At 40.5% G+C, this 18,817-nt stretch overlaps 1 protein-coding gene across 4 annotated transcripts in view; it reads left to right on the top strand.

The window, feature by feature from the left end:
• The first annotated feature begins 545 nt into the window (after nucleotides 1-545).
• Nucleotides 546-18,817, top strand: part of TCP11L1 (t-complex 11 like 1) — a 33,743-nt gene continuing 15,471 nt past the window's right edge. For 2 of the 4 annotated variants that reach the window (XR_013829526.1, XM_079930095.1), the window contains exons 1-6: nucleotides 546-829; nucleotides 4,027-4,210; nucleotides 12,282-12,414; nucleotides 13,609-13,729; nucleotides 14,474-14,694; nucleotides 18,296-18,432. Coding sequence is in view for 3 of the 4 variants with exons in the window: in XM_079930095.1 (XP_079786221.1) it covers nucleotides 4,051-4,210; nucleotides 12,282-12,414; nucleotides 13,609-13,729; nucleotides 14,474-14,694; nucleotides 18,296-18,432 (772 nt within the window). In the remaining variant the exon portion in view is untranslated. Of the gene's footprint in view, nucleotides 882-4,026; nucleotides 4,211-12,281; nucleotides 12,415-13,608; nucleotides 13,730-14,473; nucleotides 14,695-18,295; nucleotides 18,433-18,817 lie in introns of all 4 variants that reach the window. The other 2 variants (XM_079930096.1, XM_079930097.1) reach the window with 2 other exon arrangements.

Raw genomic sequence — 18,817 nt, 5'->3', positions numbered from 1 at the left:
AAGGAGGCTCCAGAACAAGCTTGTCTTAACATGGGATGTTTCCTTTCTAGAACGCAGACGGCACATAAAATGCTGAGTGCTCACTGTTTCTCAACTGTCTAAACCGAGCTGAACCCTCATGGGACGTGTTTGCCCCCTCACCTTCCATCTTTTCAGGGCTAAAGTCTCGCTCTTCCTGTCGACAAAGTGTAGCAGCCACTTAGATAAAAGAGATGACCCAAACCAAACCGAATCTGTGCCATTAAAATGAGACTTGGCTATCAAGGTGGTGGGCGTGCCTTTTTTCTAACAGCCAAAATGAGGGGAGGGGAATGAACTATACGCTGCTACGAAACGTGATGTAATATTTAAATTTGAAAACCAGGGCGGGGAAAGCTTTGCAGCTAAACTGCCAACCCTTTTCCGTTATTTGACTGGCTCCGCGACCCCCTCCCGCCGCCCGCTTTTCCGTACGGAAACATGGCGCCGCCCTCTGTGGCGTGGGGGTGCCTCCCGGCTCCGAGTCACTGCCCACTGGGCTCTCTCCGCCGGCATCCGGCCGCGCCTCCCGCCTTTCCGTACGGAAACATGGCGTCGCCCTGCGTGGGACCGCCGCCTCCGGGCTAAGAGCTCTCTCCCGCTGTCCGACGCTGAGGAGCTGCGGCGCTGGCCGCTGCCCACCCGAGCCGGTCGAGGAGGACTGCTCGCAGCGCAGTGAGGGGTGCGGCCTCGGAGGGGCAGAGGCTGAACCGCCCTGCCCGACGCGCATCCTCCCCGCCTCCGCCGCGGCGCCAGCCCCCGTCAGATTCCCGGCCGAGCGGCAGGAGGGAGGACGCCGACTCCGCTGCAGGTGAGGGAAGCGGAGGCTGGCAGCCCTGCGGGGTCCGCACGGGAGGAACAAGGTCGAGATTACAGGCATTTCTTCGCCTTTTTCCGTCGGTCAGTTCCCGGCGATGTCGGGTGGAGGCGAGGAAGAGGCAGAGAAGGCGGGAGGGTTGAGTCTTAGCGCGGCCTTTGTCCCACCCCTCGAGGCCGTCCTCCAGGCGCGCCCCGCTTCCTTTGCTTGCTCCCGGCCCGGCCACTCCCTCGCCGGCCCAAACAGTTGTTTACAGAATCCGGACGCTGGGTGTGAGTGGTGCTGAGTGCTAGGGGAGGTGATTCTCGCCGGCGCTGGACAGAGCTCTTTTGCTGAAAGACCCTTTCTCCTGGGGGAGTCTCTTGTGAGCAGCTTGGGCTCGGCTTGCGGCTCAGATAGACGGTCTTCACGGCAAGTGCGAGGGTCTTCTATCCCTCGGTTCCCTTTTTAGGCATAGCAGGAGTTGGGGCTTGTTGAGTGAATGAGCACGTTGTACGCAGTTAAATGGTTCCTCGCTGCATCCTGTAGTCCTCTAATTATAGTTGCCATTTGTGGGAAGCCTGTTGTGCACCAGCTGTCGTTATGTACGCTTTGTCGTTTACACGTCCCCCAAACCCAAGAGGCAGGTAGCTGCATTTTACAGTTGAGGAAATTGAAGTTAACACAGCTAGTAAAGAGCCAGAATTGGAACCCAGCTATGTCTGAGACCAACGCCCATGTGTCCCGTATAAACTGACATTAAAGAGATGACACAGCTATCAACAAATACTTAGTGGGTATCTGTTTGAAGGACATACTTATATGTGTGGAGCATACGTAGGGAATGTGGTTGGTCTGGCCCTTAAGAAGTTAAAAATCTAGTTGAAGAGTTTTTTAAAAAATAAGAACTTGTAATTTTACCATCTGACCCCAACCCATCTCTCCTTCTTCTTCACCTGCTGCTTGTTCGTCTACTTATTTTCTTCTGCTTTCGCATGTGCCCTTTGAGTGAAATGCTGCTCTTTGTGTGAAAGGCCCCTCTTTTCACCTCCAGATAGTTTTTTGGTTTTTTTTTTTTTTTTGGCCGCACAGCCTGGCTTGCCAGATATTAGTTCCCCGACCAGGGATCGAACCCGTCTCCCCTGCAGTGGAAGTGCTGAGTCCTAACCACTGGACCGCCAGGGAATTCTCTCCAGATTGTTTTTAATTGGGTGAAATTCTACTCTTTTCAAAAAGACAAGCTCAAATGTCACCTTTTCTGGTAAGGTTATCTCAGCCTCCTTCCAGGCAGAATTAGTTTCTCCCTCTGCTGTATTCCCCTAGTGATGTCATAATGCCATTAACGCTTAAGTTTCACTATATTTCCTTGTAAGACTGTCTTCTCCCTCTCTAGACCATGCCTTTTCATCGTTGTATTCCTATTTAAATCAGGATATTTTGAATTGGATTTAAGGCAATGATGAATGCCAGATGTCTAATAGCCATCCCTACCGGAGTTCAGAGAAAGGTGCAAACATTGGTGAGGTTGGGAAGTGACCTGGGAGGAGGTAGGCATTGAGCCGAATTTTACAAGGATGGGTTAGTTTACTAAACTTAGTATTAAAGACCTGGAAATCCTGATTTTCCTCCTTATTGCACAGAATGCGTTACTTCATCCTTCTGAGCTAATTCCCAGCATATGAAGAGGATAAAATTAGAAGTGTTTTTGTTGGTCCTTTCTCATAGAATATGCTGGTAATGTTATCTTTTGGGTCTTGGAGCATTTCTAGAGCCAGACAGGATTTAGGACAGAGGAGATGGGTGTCTGGAGTGGGTTGCTGGAAGGTAAATGGGAACTACATTAAAGCAACCTTCATGTTAATAATACAGGCCTGAAAATGTCAATTCCAATAACTTCATTCTATTTAATGGAGGTATCTGATGTTCAGATAATTATATCAAGTGATTCTTCTTTTCTAATGCACAGAAGAGAGTCTGCCAAACCTCCTGAAAATAGTCATTTCTTTTGATCCCTGGATTAACATCCAGGTATGTAATAAAGTCTGATTAGTGCTTATGAAAACGTTTTGTGACCTCCAAGTGCTGATAGTACAAATGCTAATATTTTCAGTATTATAAATGCAGAAAATGTTGTGTCTTTCTTTGCCCTTACTTAGAAACACATTAAGAATAGAGAATTCTAGGGGAAAAAAAAACTTGACAAAAACCATTTATAGTAATTCAGAGGTTACTATTCCAGACCTCTATTAACCAGGCCCAAACCAGCGTGTTAAGTGTTACTCCTCTTCTAATCAGCAACTAAGACAATTAAAATCCCTCCCAACCACATACATTATGGTTGTCTGCAACTTCCTACTTTACTCACCATCTTTTCCTGCTGACTGGCAAGGAGTTAACAAAAATAATTTGCCCCACACATTTTTCCTAAATGCTCCATGAGATTCTGCCTTCTGTTTGTCATCCCCAGGTGTCTTATCCACATAAGAGGATCAGGGAACCACCTCCTCAGCCTAGTGTATGTTTACTTCGAAGCCCGATGAAAAGCATTATTTCCAGAGTTTTCCTATCACTTCTCAGGACTGAAAGTAAAGAATTTAAGAATTGAATCACTCTTTGATTAAAATAGAAGCAGGGGGCTTCCCTGGTGGCGCAGTGGCTGAGAGCCCGCCTGCCGATGCAGGGGACACGGGTTTGTGACCCCGTCCGGGAAGATCCCACATGCCGCAGAGCGGCTGGGTCCGTGAGCCATGGCCGCTGAGCCTGCGCGTCCGGAGCCTGTGCTCCGCAATGGGAGAGGCCACAACAGTGAGAGGCCCGCATACTGCCAAAAAAAAAAAAAAAAAAAAAAAAAAAAATATATATATATATATATATATATATATATATATATAGAAGCAGGCAGTTTATAGTGTTACCTCCCAACAGTTTAAGGTCCTGTGTTCTCATGACATGGTACTCAGATTGGGACAGAAGTATTCGAACTTGTTACTCTCTGAAGTACAGGTCCGTAAATTTGATAGTTACAAGTGTCATTTTACAGGTGGTCTGTTTAATCATTGAAGTAGAATATTATAGCTGGATAAGACTTTAGCAAGCCCATTGATTTTTACAGATGAGAAATCTGAAAGCCAAAGAAGTTAAATCATTTGCCCAGAGTCACACTGCTAGTTAGTGTCAGAGCAAGAACATTTTGGTTTTCTTTTTCCCCCTAGGAAAGTGAATGAACTTAATTGAGAATGTCTGAAAACCTTGACAAGTCCAATATAAACGAAGAAGGAAAATCAAAATCAAATGATTCTGAGCAAGGCCTTGAAGATGCTGTGGAAAGTTCTGATGAAGCTTTACAGAAAATAAAGTCGGGCTCTCCTAGCACCCAAAGAGTGCAAAGACCTCACTGTAAGCACATTTGACTTTGATTAGAAGCAATGTCTTCATTGTTTTCAGATGATATTTTTATTATGCTTCCTTGCGCATGTGACCTTGAACTAGGTTCTAATAATATGATAACATTGCCAATAATTAGCATTTTAGCATTAGCAACTGACAGCCTAGTCACTTTTGGGTTTTCAATTGCATGAGAAATTACAATTTTAGAATAATGTCCAGAATATTCCTGTTTTCCTCCAGCCTCAGTGACATTCCAGTTTGTCTGAAATGCTCTGAGAAATAGGAAGGTGGAGTGCAAATAGCAGCTTTAATTAAAAGAGTGTTTGAAAAGCCCAAGGCAGGTCCCAGCCAGGACTGTGCTTGTGGAGGTTGAAAAAAAAAGTTTTTGACTGTGAGTGAGTTCACCACACCCTAACTTCACTGCCTGGGGGCTTAGTTCCCACAGGGCTGAGGGGATTCACTTTGCTAACTGTGTGTGGTGAAGTCATTTCAGATCCCTGGCAGGGAGCAGGCTTCGTAGATGAAAGGGTGGCAGTTTCCGCATGCATTCCCAGCAGTTGCTCCAACTCATGTCTTTTATTAAGAACACTCGAGGTTTTTGAAGTGAGTGCAAAAATGATAGTTTTAAGAGGGGGTGTCATAGTCTAAGAATGTTAGTGTTGATGTTATCTCTTTAAAGTATAGATGATCAGTAATCCTTCATATTTGGAAGAAGTACAAACATTTTGGGGTTTAAGGTGTGTTTCTTTTAAAATGATAAAAGCCCCTCCCAGGTAATTTATTAGTCAACAGAGTATTCTTATAGCAAACATTGGTGGACCCCATTTTATTGTGGTTTATTATCACATAGATTTTGATAAATATACTGCTAGGTCAAATTGTGTTCAGGGAAGGAAACATGCTGTTAATAACAGCCTATCATGCATGTTAGGCCTTGTCTCCAATATGTATAGTTAGAAACCATCTGTTTTCTAGTTTTTAAAATGAGGAAAATACATGTTATCTCTTAGGGTCGTTGAAAAGTTTAAATGAATTCATGTAAAGTCCTTAGAACTGTGCTTGGCACATAATAAATGCTCAGTAAACATTAGTTGTTGATACTACTGCTACTAACATGTCATCTGTTGCATTTATTTACTTATCATAAAAAAAAATTTTTTTATTTTGGCCACATCACGCAGCTTGTGGTATTTTAGTTCCCCGACCAGGGATTGAACCCACACCCCGGGCAGTGAAAGCGCAGGGTCCTAACCACTGGACCGCCAGGGAATTCCCCCATCTGTTGCATTTAAAGATACCGAGGACTGATAGCTGTAATGCGGCTGTCTATGGCCAATATGGTAGTTTTATCACTTGCAGTTTCTGGTAAAGAAGTACCTTTGGTTTAGATCTTCAGTTGTTCCTTGATTAATGTCCTTGTCTTTGGCATCCTGTCAGTTTGATGGCATGATTCCAAATTAATGTCAGGCCAACACTAGACTATCTGAAATTGTATGTGGTTATGTCCTTAAGGCAACTTATCCTGGCACCCATGATCAAGAGTTGGGGAACCCAGGAACAGTCAAAAAAGTGTATCAACATGTGTGTGTATGTGCATTTTTCTAGGAGGAAGGTCATGGAAGCTTTCATTAAATTCTCATAGAGATCCATATCAAAATGAGGTTTAAAATCAATGACCTAAAATATTGTTTCTGGCTTTCTTGCTCTTTCTCCTTGTAGTAATAGGTAGGTATAGGGCTGTGGACTCCAATGGTAAAACTAAGACCCCATAGTCTGGGCACCAGGTCAGGAGACATCACTGCCTGCATAGAGCATAAATAAGAATTTATAAAATATGAAATTAGCTGTTTGCAGACATTTCTCCCAAACTGAATTTATAAGTAACTCTAAAATCACATCTGGGATGCTACAAATTAAAAGCAAAAAGATAGCCTTTAGCCTTGCAAATTATAATACGGAATAATGTTTTAAGGGTAGAACTGCTATTGCTAACTGTGATACTGTGATTTATTATAGGAAATGTTTGGTTTTTGTCCTGGTTCTGGCACAGAGCTGCTAAACTATTGGAATTTCCTAAGTGATGAGAGCTAGAAAGATGTCTTTTGTTAGACTTGGAAAGCACCTAGGTAACCTAACCGAAGGATGGCATCTTGTTTGCCAGGGGACTCAGCCTTGTGATTAGGGGGTTGGAACTTTCAGTCCCACCCTCTCACCCCCACCTCTGGGGAGGATGGTGGGGCTGGATGTTGTATCAGTTGCCAATGGCCAATTATTTAATCAAGTTTGCCTATGTAATGAAGCCTGCATAAAAACCCAGAAGGATGGGGTTCAGGGAGCTTCTGGGTTGGTGAAGACATGGAGGTGCTGGGAGAGTGGCACACTGCTTCCCTATACCTTGCCCTATGCATCTCTTCCATCTGGCTGTTTCTGAGTTACATCCTTTTATAATAAACCAGTAATCTAGTATGTAAAATGTTTCTGTGACTTCCATGAGCTGCTCTAGTGAATTAATTGAACGCAAGGAGAGGTTGTTGGAACTTCCCATCCATAGCCAGTCTGTCAGAAGCAGAGGTGACTTGCTACTTACTAGCCATGTCATTTTGGGCAGGTTACTTAACCTCTCTATGTCTATTTCTTTATCTGAATGGTGACAGTAGTAATTCACTATTAGTTCAAAACTAGTTCATGTTACTAGGATTGTTAGAGGATTAAATGAGATACTATTTGTAAAGCATTTTAGAATGGTGCCTGGTTCATAGGAAGCAAAATAATGTGTTTGTTTAAAACAAATAGACTTATTTTGATAACATTTAACATCAGTTTGTGGTAAAAACTCTCAGCAAATAAAGAAGAGAACATCCACAAAATATAAAAGGACATTTACAGACTCTTACAGTTAACATCATACTCAATGGTGAAAGAATGAATGTTTCTCCCTGTAAGTTTGAGAACAAGACAAGGATATTTACTCTTACTACTTCTAATTAAAACTGAACTGGAGATCCCAGCCAGGAAATAAAAATAAATAAAAGGTATCCAGTTAGGGGGGAAAAAAAAAGTGACAATCTGGACTTGGGACTGTTGTCTGAAGTGGGGGGGGGGCGGCAGGGGGCGCAGTGTTGTAGGACTGAGACCTTAACCTGTGGAATCTGATGCTGTCTCCAGGTAGATAGTGTCAGAATTGAGTTGAATTGTACGACACATGTCTGGTGTCAGAGAATTGCTTGGTGGTGTGGGGAAAAAACCTTCACCCCACTTCCCCTGCATGTAATGGAATTTGGGTTCAGAACTTTTAGTAACTGATACAGAATGTAGAAAAAGGTCAACATCATCATTCCTCCGGTTCTGACGAGTCTGGGGTCTCAGCATGCAGTTACCATCCTCCACCTGAGTGGGGTCCTTAGTTCCTGCAGAACTCAAGGATATGTATCACACTGTTATGCATATCTTACTAAATTACTGAGATCTGTTCAAGGGCAAGCACTGTGGGCAGGCTTACATCACAGAGTGGCTTAGGTCAAAAATGGCATCTTATGTCAAGAGAGTCATGCCTGGTTCTTTTTCTCTGGAGACCACCTACCCTATCTGCTTACAATACTTTGGGACTATGCAGACATCCTGTTTCTGCTTAAACTTCAACTCACTGATTTTAGCCTTTACCAGTGATCTTGCCTGCACCAATATTACCCTTTTATTCTAATGGTGATTTTTAAAAATTGAAGTATAGTTGATTTACAATATTGTGTTAGTTTCAGGTGTATAGCAAAGTGATTCAGTTATGTGTATATATATATATATTTTTTCAGATTATTTTCCTTTATATGTTATTACAAGATATTGAATATAGTTCTCTGTGCTATACGGTAAATCCTTGTTGCTTATCTATTTTATGTATAGTAGTTTATATCTGTTAATTCCATACTCCTAATTTATCCCTACCCCTCTCCCTTTCCCTTTTGGTAACCATAAGTTTGTTTTTCTGTGTCTCTGAGTCTGTTTCTGTTTTGTATACAGATTCATTTGTATCATTTTTTCTGGAGTTTTTTATACTTTTTCTAAAAAATTAATTAATTTATTTTTGGCTGCATTGGCTCTTTGTTGCTGTGCGTGGGCTTTCTCTAGTTGTGGCGAGTGGGGGCTACTCTTCCTTGCAGTGCGTGGACTTCTCATTATGGTGGCCTCTCTTGTTGTGGAGCACAGGATCTAGGTGCGCGGGCTTCAGTAGTTGTGACTTGCAGGCTCTAGAGAGTAGGCTTAGTAGCTGTGATGCACAGGCCCAGTTGCTCTGCAGCATGTGGGATCTTCACCGACCAGGGTTCGAACCCCTGTCCGCTGCATTGGCAGGCGATTCTTAACCACTGTGCCACCAGGGAAGTCCCCTTAATATACTTTAATTCTCTGCTCACAATGCACCTTTTGCTCTAGCATTTAATCACCTAGTTGATCAGTAAAAGTTGCCATATTCAGATGAAAAACATCAATTGTTATTCCAGTTAATATTTCCCATTTAGCATTTTAGTTTCTTAAATCAGGTCCTTATGAGATTCATTAGATAAATGGGTGACACCAAGTTCTTACCTTTCTAAAGTGCAAGACCAGACTGAATTATGGTGTCCCTATATTTAGTTAATCAATCAGTGTTGATTGAGTGCACACTGTGTAGCGGGAGTCCAGCAGTGAACCAGGCACACATGCTCTCCGTCCTCCTAGAGCTTGCAATCTAGTGAGGAAGGTACTGTAACAAACCATTTCCACACAGTGTAATATGTTCAGTGGATAAGCTTTACCCTTGCTTCACTATACTCAGTCTATAGTAGCTCTTTGGGTGACATTTGCCATCTGCCCTCAATAAATGTCCATCCACTTGTGTGACTGGAAGCATCTCTTTAGAGTGTGTAGACTTTTCTGGTCCCGGAACCCCTTAGTGAAGAAAGGTGAGAGTAAGCCATTCTGAATTAGACCTTCATTTTATTTTGGAATCTGTTTGGCAGGCTCCCAAAGGGCATGTTTAACTTAATGAGGTTTTCAGTTTCTGTAACAGAGCGTCAGTGCACAAATGCTGTAACAATTTAGCAACAGTTTTTAAAAATATTTATTTATTTATTTTTGGCTGCGTTGGGTCTTTGTTGCTGTGCACGGGCTTTCTCTAGTTGCAGCGAGTGGGGGCTGCTCTTCATTACGGTGTGTGGGCTTCTCATTGCGGTGGCTTCTCTTGTTGTGGAGCATGGGCTCTAGGCACGCAGGCTTCAGTAGTTTTGGCACGTGGGCTTCAGTAGTTGTGGTTCGCGGGCTTTAGAGCGCAGGCTCAGTAGCTGTGGTGCACGGGCTTAGTTGCTCCATGGCATGTGGGATCTTCCTGGACCAGGGCTCAAACCCGTGTCCCCTGCATTGGCAGGCGGATTCTTAACCACTGCGCCACCAGGGAAGTCCCTACTGTACAGTCTTTTGTATCTGACTTTTTCACTAGGGATAATGCTTTTAGGATTCATCCATGGTTTTGCATGTGTCAGTAGTTTGTTCCTTTTTTATTGCTGAGTACTATTACATGGTATAGTTATACTACAGTTGTTTATCCCTTCTGCTGTTACTGACATTTGGATTAGTTCCAGGTTTTGAATGTTATGAAGAAAGCTGCTATGAACATTTGAGTACAAGTCTTTACATAGCCATATGTTTTCAGTTTTCTTGGGTAAAGACCTAGGAATGGGGTTGCTGGGTCATGTGGTAAGTGTATGTATGTTTTACTTGATAAGAAACTGGGAGACTGTTTTCCAAAGTGACTGCAGCATGAGGGATCTTTTTTTTTTTTTAGTTGTGGCATGTGGACTTCTTAGTTGTGGCATACATGTGAGATCTAGTTCCCCAACCAGGGATCGAACCCAGGCCCCTGCATTGGGAACAGAGTCTTGAACCTGCTGGACCATCAGGGAAGTCCCTCATTTTCTTAATAGAGTCTTCCACAGAGCAAAAGTTTTGACTTTTGGTAAAGTTTAATTTATCAGTTTTTTCTCTTAACATTTTAAGCTTTTTGTATCCTATCTAAGAAATTTTGCCTAATCCAAGATCGCAAAGATTTTTGTCTGTGTTTTCTCTTGGAAGTCTTATAGTTTTAGCTTTTATATTTAGGTCTGCAGTTCATTTTGAGTTAGTTTTTATTTATCATGTGAGGTAAGGGTTGAGGGTCATTCTATGATTTATAGATTCCTAATTGTTCCAGCACTATTTGGTAAAAAAACGAATCTTGCCTTACTGACAACAAATATACATACGTATGTGTGTGCATCAGTCTACTTTTGGATCCTCTGCTCTGTTCAGTTCGTCTATATGTCTGTCCTCATGCCAGACGCACACTGACTTGATTATTAGCATTATAGTAAGTCTTGAAATCACTTAGTATATAAGTCCTCCAACTTTATTCTTCTTTTTCAAAATAGTTTTGGCTTTTCTAGGTCCTGTGCATTTCCATACAAATTTTAGAATCAGTCTGGCAATTTCAACAAAAACTTTGCTGGGATTTTGATTGGGATTGCATTTTATCGGCAGATCAATTTGGTAGAAATTGACTTCTAAATAATACTGAGAATTGAAAAGATCTGTTGGGCCTTGATTTTAGATATTTATTGCATTTTACCAATATCCACAAAGCCAATATTCTTTATTATTTTTATTAATATTCCCTGGAAATGCTGAAAAAAATTTTGTGAGTTTTCTCAACTTCCCCTTATGTGAGTAAATAAAGATTTTTACCAGACAGAATATGACCAGCTCTTAGATTTGATTCCTTTTTCTGGTGAGCAAAAGAAAAAAGTAAAAGAAGAGGGAAAATAACTTTTCACTAACCTAGGAAGATCTTTATGTTTTAAACCCTGTGTAAACCAGTGGCATTTTTATCTCATTTTAAGCCCAGATCTTACCACCATTACATAAAATTAATATCATCTTCTAGGCCAGTGCTTTTCAAAGTGTGGTTTCTGAAACCATCAGTATCAGCTGGAGTCTTATGAGAGATGCAGTTCTCCAGCCCCATCCAGACAGGCTAAATCAGAACCCTGAGAGGGGGCCCAGCAATCTGTCTTCATAAGCCTTCCCTGTGATTCTGATATAAACTAAAGACCTGCTATCATGGACTTTTTAAAAAAGCAAACAAAATAACCCAGCTTTATTGAGATATAACTGATAAACCAAAAATGCAAGTATTTAATCACAGACTTTTTAAAAGTAGGAATTACCCTTTGTTCCTTGGCTTGGAACACCTGGGGAGATTTGTGAGAACTTTTTTTATGGAAGATAAATCTCAAACTTTATCAAAAGAAAGCAAAGAACAGAGACCAGTTATGAGGCTATTGCCACAGTTGACACAGAAGTAAAAGCTGCAGGACCTGGATAACAGAGCAGTGGAAAGGGAGAAGTCAGAGATGACTCTGAGGTTTTTGATTCAGTGGGCCTGCATTCTACAAATTCTTGTGTCACACACTCTAATTTGTTCATTTGTCAACTTCAGAATTCTTATATTGTCCTAGTATCCTGTACAGGGTAGTGGTTTTAGCACTGTTTAAACAGCACCTGGCTCAAGGCTATTTTAATTTGGGGAGACTGGTTCAAGGCTCAGTGTTAACGATGGAGCAAAATGTAAACTGCTGATGGGAACAAAAGAGAAGATCCTAAATCTGGTGTCTTCTTTCCATTTAGGGTAGACAGGAGGCATAGGGATTAGAAAATAAACTCTCAGCTTGCTGGGAAGGTGATAATGAGTAACTTTAAAAAGTGATAATCAGTAACTTTAAAAAGTTTTTCTAAGTCTTAGTTTACTGTAATCATTTTCCATTGACCAGTTCTGGCAAAAAAAAAAAAAAAAAAGATGTTTTGAGTATTGTAAATGATCTGTGCTTTTAGGATTCTAGGTTAAAAGAAAAAAAAGAATATGAAATAGGTAAAATTCTATTTGAAATTGCCAGAATATTTTCATAAGTAAAGGGATAACTGAAATTATTAGCTGGTACCAGAACCACTACCTTCTCCTTAATTTAATAGAAATCCTAATCTAGAGGAACAGACCTCTTACACTGGATTTTTGTTATAGCTAGTCCTCCTCGATTCGTGACAGTAGAAGAACTTCTAGAGACAGCAAAAGGAGTAACTAACATGACCATAGCCCATGAAATTGTCATAAATGGAGACTTTCGGATTAAACCAGTTGAATTACCAGAAGACAGGTAAGGTGGTTACTGAGTTATCTTGTTTGGTAGAACAAAGCCATTTCCCAGTTCTGGAAATGTTTTCTTCACTTGATGTCAATATATTCTAATATACTTTTCCTTTTGTATGTTGCTAAAATATATTCCTTATCCTGGGAATTACTAGAGTTCAATAGTAGATCTCAGGACCACTGATCCTTGACAATGTAGTAAAAGGTCTGGAAACCTCCTGTGGAAGTCTTGCGTGTCAGCTTCTTCCCACTCCATAGGATTTAGCTGCCTCCTCTTGTGTGTTCATTGCACTGTCTCCTTCATTTCTTCTTTGTAACTATCACATTTTACTGTAGTTGTTGGTTTACTTGCATTCTTCACCAGATTGTAAACTCCTTAGAGACGAGGACTATGCTTTGTTCTCTATCCCTACCTAGTACCTGGCACATATCATATTGAATCTAAAATTCTGTTGATTGTAAGGTGCACCTTTTAAAGATGGATTGTCACAAGAAGGAAAAAACATTGCCCATTATAATTGTGAAAGTACCATGAAAAAAATCGGGATTCTGTTGACAAAGGAGGAGCAATGGCTGCTGGGTCAGTAAGCTATAGTGTCTCCCGCATAAGGCTTCTGAATATGACTTTACAAACATTTCTTGTATGTTCTGCAAGGATAGTACTTTTTCACATTAATCATGAAGAATTAATTACTTGTTCAGCTCTCATGACATAAAGATTGGTTTTCCTGAAATGCTATATATAAGTTGTTATATTAGTAGTTTGGTACCTAATTAAACAGTTGTCCAGTATGTCACATGGGAATAGGATAATTTTAGGAAACAAACTTAAAGTTTAAAGTCTTAAACTACTTAATCATAAATACCTTAGGAAACTTGCTGGTATCGGGGAACTTAAATTAACAGATCTGAACTTTCCAGTATTCTTTTTATCATATGGCACTGTTATGGGCTGTTATTTGGACTAATGTCACCTGTCAAATTAGTTGAAAGTTATTTTTTCCAATGAGGTACTTATTGAAATAAATCACTAACTAAAAATAAGTATGTGATTGGTTTAGGTATATCTGGGAAATCTTTCCTTCATCCAAATAATTAAAAAAAATTTTCTTACCCTAAACCTGTAGAATTTGTGCTTTTGAAAGTAATTTGAGGCAATAATATTTTATTTGCTTTTGCCTTTTTTTCCATTTGCCTCCAGCTTGGAGAAGAAAGTAAAGGATATTGTACATAAAGCTTTTTGGGATTGCTTGAGTGTCCAGTTATGTGAGGACCCCCCAACTTATGACCGGGCCATCAAGCTTGTTGGTGAGATCAAAGAGGTGAGGCGAAGAGCAAGTCGTGGTGCTTTCCTCGTATGTTAGGAGTACTTACTCATCCTGTGTTACTGTGCCAGAACGCGTTAAAGAAATTGAAGGATCAGGATTCTAAATTGCTTGCCGAAATGTGGATTTAGGGTATTTTTGGCTTACTGGTCTTTAAAAATTTTCAAAGAAGCTGTGATAACCTGAGGGCATTACTCTTCTAAATGAAAAGAAGGTTCATATTTTTGAAAACAGAATTATTTAAAGAAAACAAGTTATTTTATAAAATACAGATAATTTATAAAAATTTTAATAGATATGAACACCTTCAATAAATAATGACCATAAAAGCGATTCAGTCTTTGGGACAGAGAAGGTATTAAGTGAAAGGTAGAACTGTTTTTGCAATACCTTTAGCAACAGTTTTCCAAAGAAGTAAGGTGTCTGTGGAAATTGCCATCTGTTGTTAGCTCACAGGCACACACTAATTAATGTGGGTTTTTTTTTTCACTTCTAACAGTTTTTTCTTCCTGCATCCAGTTGATTGCTACCTAGAGCTTAAATGGAAGCTTAAATAGCTAGTCTAAATGATTTGTAAACATGTTTTTCTGTCGATTTGTTGAATAAGAGGTTAAAATGTGTGCACCATTACAATAGCAGTTGGTAAGCCCTTATTGGAATAATTGTAAATTCCTTTACATATAATCAAAAATGGCTTCTGACTAGGAAGCTTTGATTAAACTTGGCTGTGCTCTCTTGTAGACGCTCTTATCTTTCTTGCTGCCTGGTCACACTAGACTGAGAAACCAGATAACAGAAGTCTTGGATCTGGATCTGATAAAGCAGGAGGCAGAGAATGGGGCCTTGGACATTTCCAAGCTGGCAGAATTCATTATTGGCATGATGGGGACACTGTGCGCACCTGTTCGAGATGAGGAAGTGAAGAAACTAAAGGACATTAAGGAAATAGTGCCCCTTTTCAGGTATGGGCACTGTGTTAATCACCTTCAGGGCACCTAAAATACAGAGCCTGTTTTCAGAGTTAGACTTCCTCAAGTGTAGGTATTCATGCATTTAAAAAAAAAAAATTAAAAAGCAAATATTTTGCTGTGCTCACTTCGGCAGCACATACACTAAAATTGTAACCGTGCAGAGATTAGCGTGGCCCCTGTGCAAGGATGACTCGCAAGTTCGTGAAACGTTCTGTATTTTTTAAAAATAGTGATTATAATAAGAAAAGGAGGGAGGGATGGAATGAAGGGAGGGAAGAGAAAGGGAAGGCTGAAAGGAAGGAAGGAAGGAAGGGGAAAAAGACAGTGAACTTGAGACTCTGGGTGAGGTTATAGTCTGTATATTCTTTAACTGGTTGAAGGCAGGTCAAGGTAAAGACTGATAATTAGCATATGTTTTAAAAATGTTAAAATTCAAATCTGTTTTTTACTAAAATCAATATAAATCCAATGAAACAAAAAGGCATGAGATATTTTTTAAAAAGCAAACATTTTATAACTATAGAAAAGGAGAAAGAAGGAAAAATTTCACCCGTAATTTTACCACACAAAGGCACAATCACTACTGTCATATTGATATATAAATTTTTTTGTTTTTTTTTGCCTCAGCATTTTATTTTGAAAAATTACAAACCTACAGAAAAGTTGCAAAAACAATACAATCAACACTCATATAACCCTTACACAGATCCACCAGTTTTTAACATTTAGTTAGTTTGCTTTATCTTTTTATATATACACTGAGTATGTGCACATTGAGTATGTACGTATGTATGTATATTTTTTCCCCTGAACCTTCTGATGGTTAATGTCAGATATTATGACATTTCACCCTTAACTATTTCAGCAACTACTTCCTAAGAATGTGGATATTCTCCCACATAATCAAAATACAACCAGGACATTCAAGAAATTTAACATTAATATAATCCTATTAACTAACGTTTAGTCCATGTTAACTTCCTTTAGTCTTTTGAATGTTTATTTTTAAATGTATACAGTTGTGATCAAATTTATATAATTTATATGCTAATATGGGCAAAGGATTGACATGATGCTGCCTGAGAATTTGACTTTTGGTTAACTGCTTTACTGTTTTCCTGTAAACAGATGAAGGTGTTATGTATCAAAATACTACTAGGTAACATTACTTATGGGGAAAATGACCTCTAACTGGTAAATTGCATCTAGACAGAAAGAAATGATAATGAACTATAAATACTCGATGGCACATCATACTTGATACTTCCTCGAGTGGGGAAACTTTTATAACTGGGCATGCCCCCCATAGAGACCCTAGAAGTCATGCCGTGGAGTTATTACGAGCTTTTAAGTCAGGGTGCTCCCACATCTCTGAGCTGTCTGTTTATGACTGATATTGTAACTCTTCTTGAAGAGGAGTGCTTGGTGCCACCCTGTTGGCAAGCTGTGTGAATAGATGGTGCCAAACCTGTGGCTTATTGTCCTGTGAGTCTGACTGTTCAGCTGAACCAAAGAAGACCTCCCGGTGGGCACTGCAAGCCTGACTTTTTGTTAACATTACACCCTAATTATTTCACTTATTTTTTCATTGAAAGTATCATTGAGATAATTATATATTCACATGGAGTTGTAAGAAATAATACAGTACACTTTATCCAGCTTCTCCCAGTGGTGACATCGCAAAACTATCAGAACCAGGGTGTTGACACTGATACAGTCCACTGATCTCATTTAGATTTCCTGTATACACATGTATATGTTTATTTATAGTAACTTTTATACAATTTTATCACCTAAGTTGGAATATCCACCACCACACTCAAGATACTGAACAGTCCCAACACCACAAGGATCTCTTGCATTGCCCTTTTATAACCAACTTACATTACGTTACTTTTTTAAACTCTCCATAAGCTTTTTCAGTGGCTGCAATATATTCATTCACATAGATATGATTAACTGTTTCTCTGTTAAGATGGACAATTAGATTATGTATAGTTATTTAGTATTTAACCCTGCAGTGAACATCTCTGCACAAAATTTTTTCTTTATTTTAGGTTATTTCCTAAAGATAGGTTCTTAAAATGGGATTACTGTGTCAGAGGATGTGAACAGTTTTAAGATTCATTGCATGGTACCAAGTTGCTTTCCAAAAGTTTTATAAGTAAAAAAAGTTTAATCTCTAGCCTTCTTGATATCATTATGCTGTCAATATTCATTACATAGAAAAATGCCCTTCACTGTCAGGTTCCCTCTCTCCTATTAACTAACGTTTAATAGGAGAGAGCATGTTGAAAAGACTGCCTAAATATAGTTATTGATTTGTTCATTCATTCAGCAAGCTCTTACTGAGCACCTCTTATGTGCTAGGCACGGTGCTAGACATTAGAAATAATATAGTCGGTAAGAGCTCAAAATCAGCTAAGTTAAATGAGGAATTCCTTGGAAGAGAGTCCTCTGGGGAAATAGCTGGTAGCAAACTCAACCTAACTCAGATTCCTACTGGAAAGAGAAGGGACTGGGGAAACTGGTAACCTGGGAGTATACACCCTATCTGAAGGAGGCCACGGTGGCCGCTTAGTGCCAGCCGATTGTAGTTGTGATGGAGTTTGGGCCCGGGTTGCCAGATCTTTTGATTTTTCAAGAGAAGCTAGAAATCCTGGCTTTTAAAAACACTGTGAGCATAAAACATGACTGTGGGTTACTTCCAGTCAGTGGTCTGCCACTTGGCAGTCTCCAGTAGTCTCTGGTTTCCTGTAGGTGGATTTAGGGGACTGTTGGGAATGCTCAAAGGAGAGGCAGAACACCCTCCAGAAAGTGGGCTGCCCGACGCATTTGGGAGAGGGACAGAGTGGCAGGGTGAGGGGCCCTGAGTTGTTCCTCAGACTGTGTATCCTTTCCCATACATAAACTCACATAAAAGGTGAGTTTATTCTGTCATATGATGTTCAGTCAGTCCCAAAGGGCATCAGGGGACTGGGAGGACATTTGATCCTGTTCTTACCTGTGTAGGACCTAAACCTAAACCTGCACCTTGGGTTCTTATCCACCTTCTGCAAGTAGGTCACTTAGCAGCTCCTGACCTCTGGTAAGAGTGCTGCTGGTATGTGACAGGCGTGGTATGGAAGGCATCCTTGGCATTGCATCAGATCTGCCCATGGGTTACATTCAGAGTGTGAGCTAGCAGTTATGCCATGAGAGCTAGAGCATAAAACCTGCCGTGAACATATTAACCTGTGTGAGCATGGAGACCAGGTGGTGAACTCTCTGCTCTTAACCTCAGGTCTGGGGCCGTCCTTCCTCTGCAGCCAAGAGGGCTGACCCAGAGCCAAAGAAAGAGCTCTGGGCCTGACAGGCAGTGGGGGAAGTGACGTTTGCCTAGGGGCAAGGGTGGGGACAGAGAGCAACTTAAAAATTTGCAGTCCTTTCTTCTAAATTTGTTTTTTTAAATCTGCGTTCTCATGGCTTCTCCAAATTTTCTTGCCACCCTTTCTGAGATGAAAAAACTGTCTCAAATCAGCTCACTTCATTTTTTTTTACAGCAGTGTTTACTTTACAAGCGCCCAGTGATAAATCCTTTTATCTCTTTCAGGGCAATTTTTTCCGTGTTGGACCTAATGAAAGTGGATATGGCAAACTTTGCTGTCAGTAGCATTAGGCCACATCTCATGCAGCAGTCAGTTGAATATGAAAGGAAGCAGTTTCAAGAGTTTTTGGAGAAGCATCCAAGTATGTTTAATGTTTTGTGGTGCCTGTTCGTTGTCTGTGCTTTTTCATTTTAGTGGCTGTAGCTTGCCGCATAATGATATTTTCAAAACAACATGAGAATTTAGTATGAGAATGAAACTGTGCACCTCAGATTGGGGCTTGAACCCACGTGCTGGGACTCAAACCCAGCCAAAACCCACGGTCTTCCAACTGAGATCACACACTTGGTTTCAGGACTTAATGAAGCTCAGGTTCGTGATATCTCATCGAAGAAAGAATTCAGTGAGAGACAAAGTGATGGGTAAGAAGTGGATTTATTTAGAGAGAAACACACTCCACAGACAGAGTGTGGGCCGTCTCAGAAGGTGAGAAAGGCACCAGGCTATGGGGTTGTCAGTTTTTATAG

This window comes from Stenella coeruleoalba, assembly GCF_951394435.1.
Source record: "Stenella coeruleoalba genome assembly, chromosome: 8".
NCBI lineage: Eukaryota > Metazoa > Chordata > Mammalia > Artiodactyla > Delphinidae > Stenella > Stenella coeruleoalba.
Note: the sequence above shows the minus strand (reverse complement) of the source record. Positions and strands in the feature narration are given on the sequence as shown.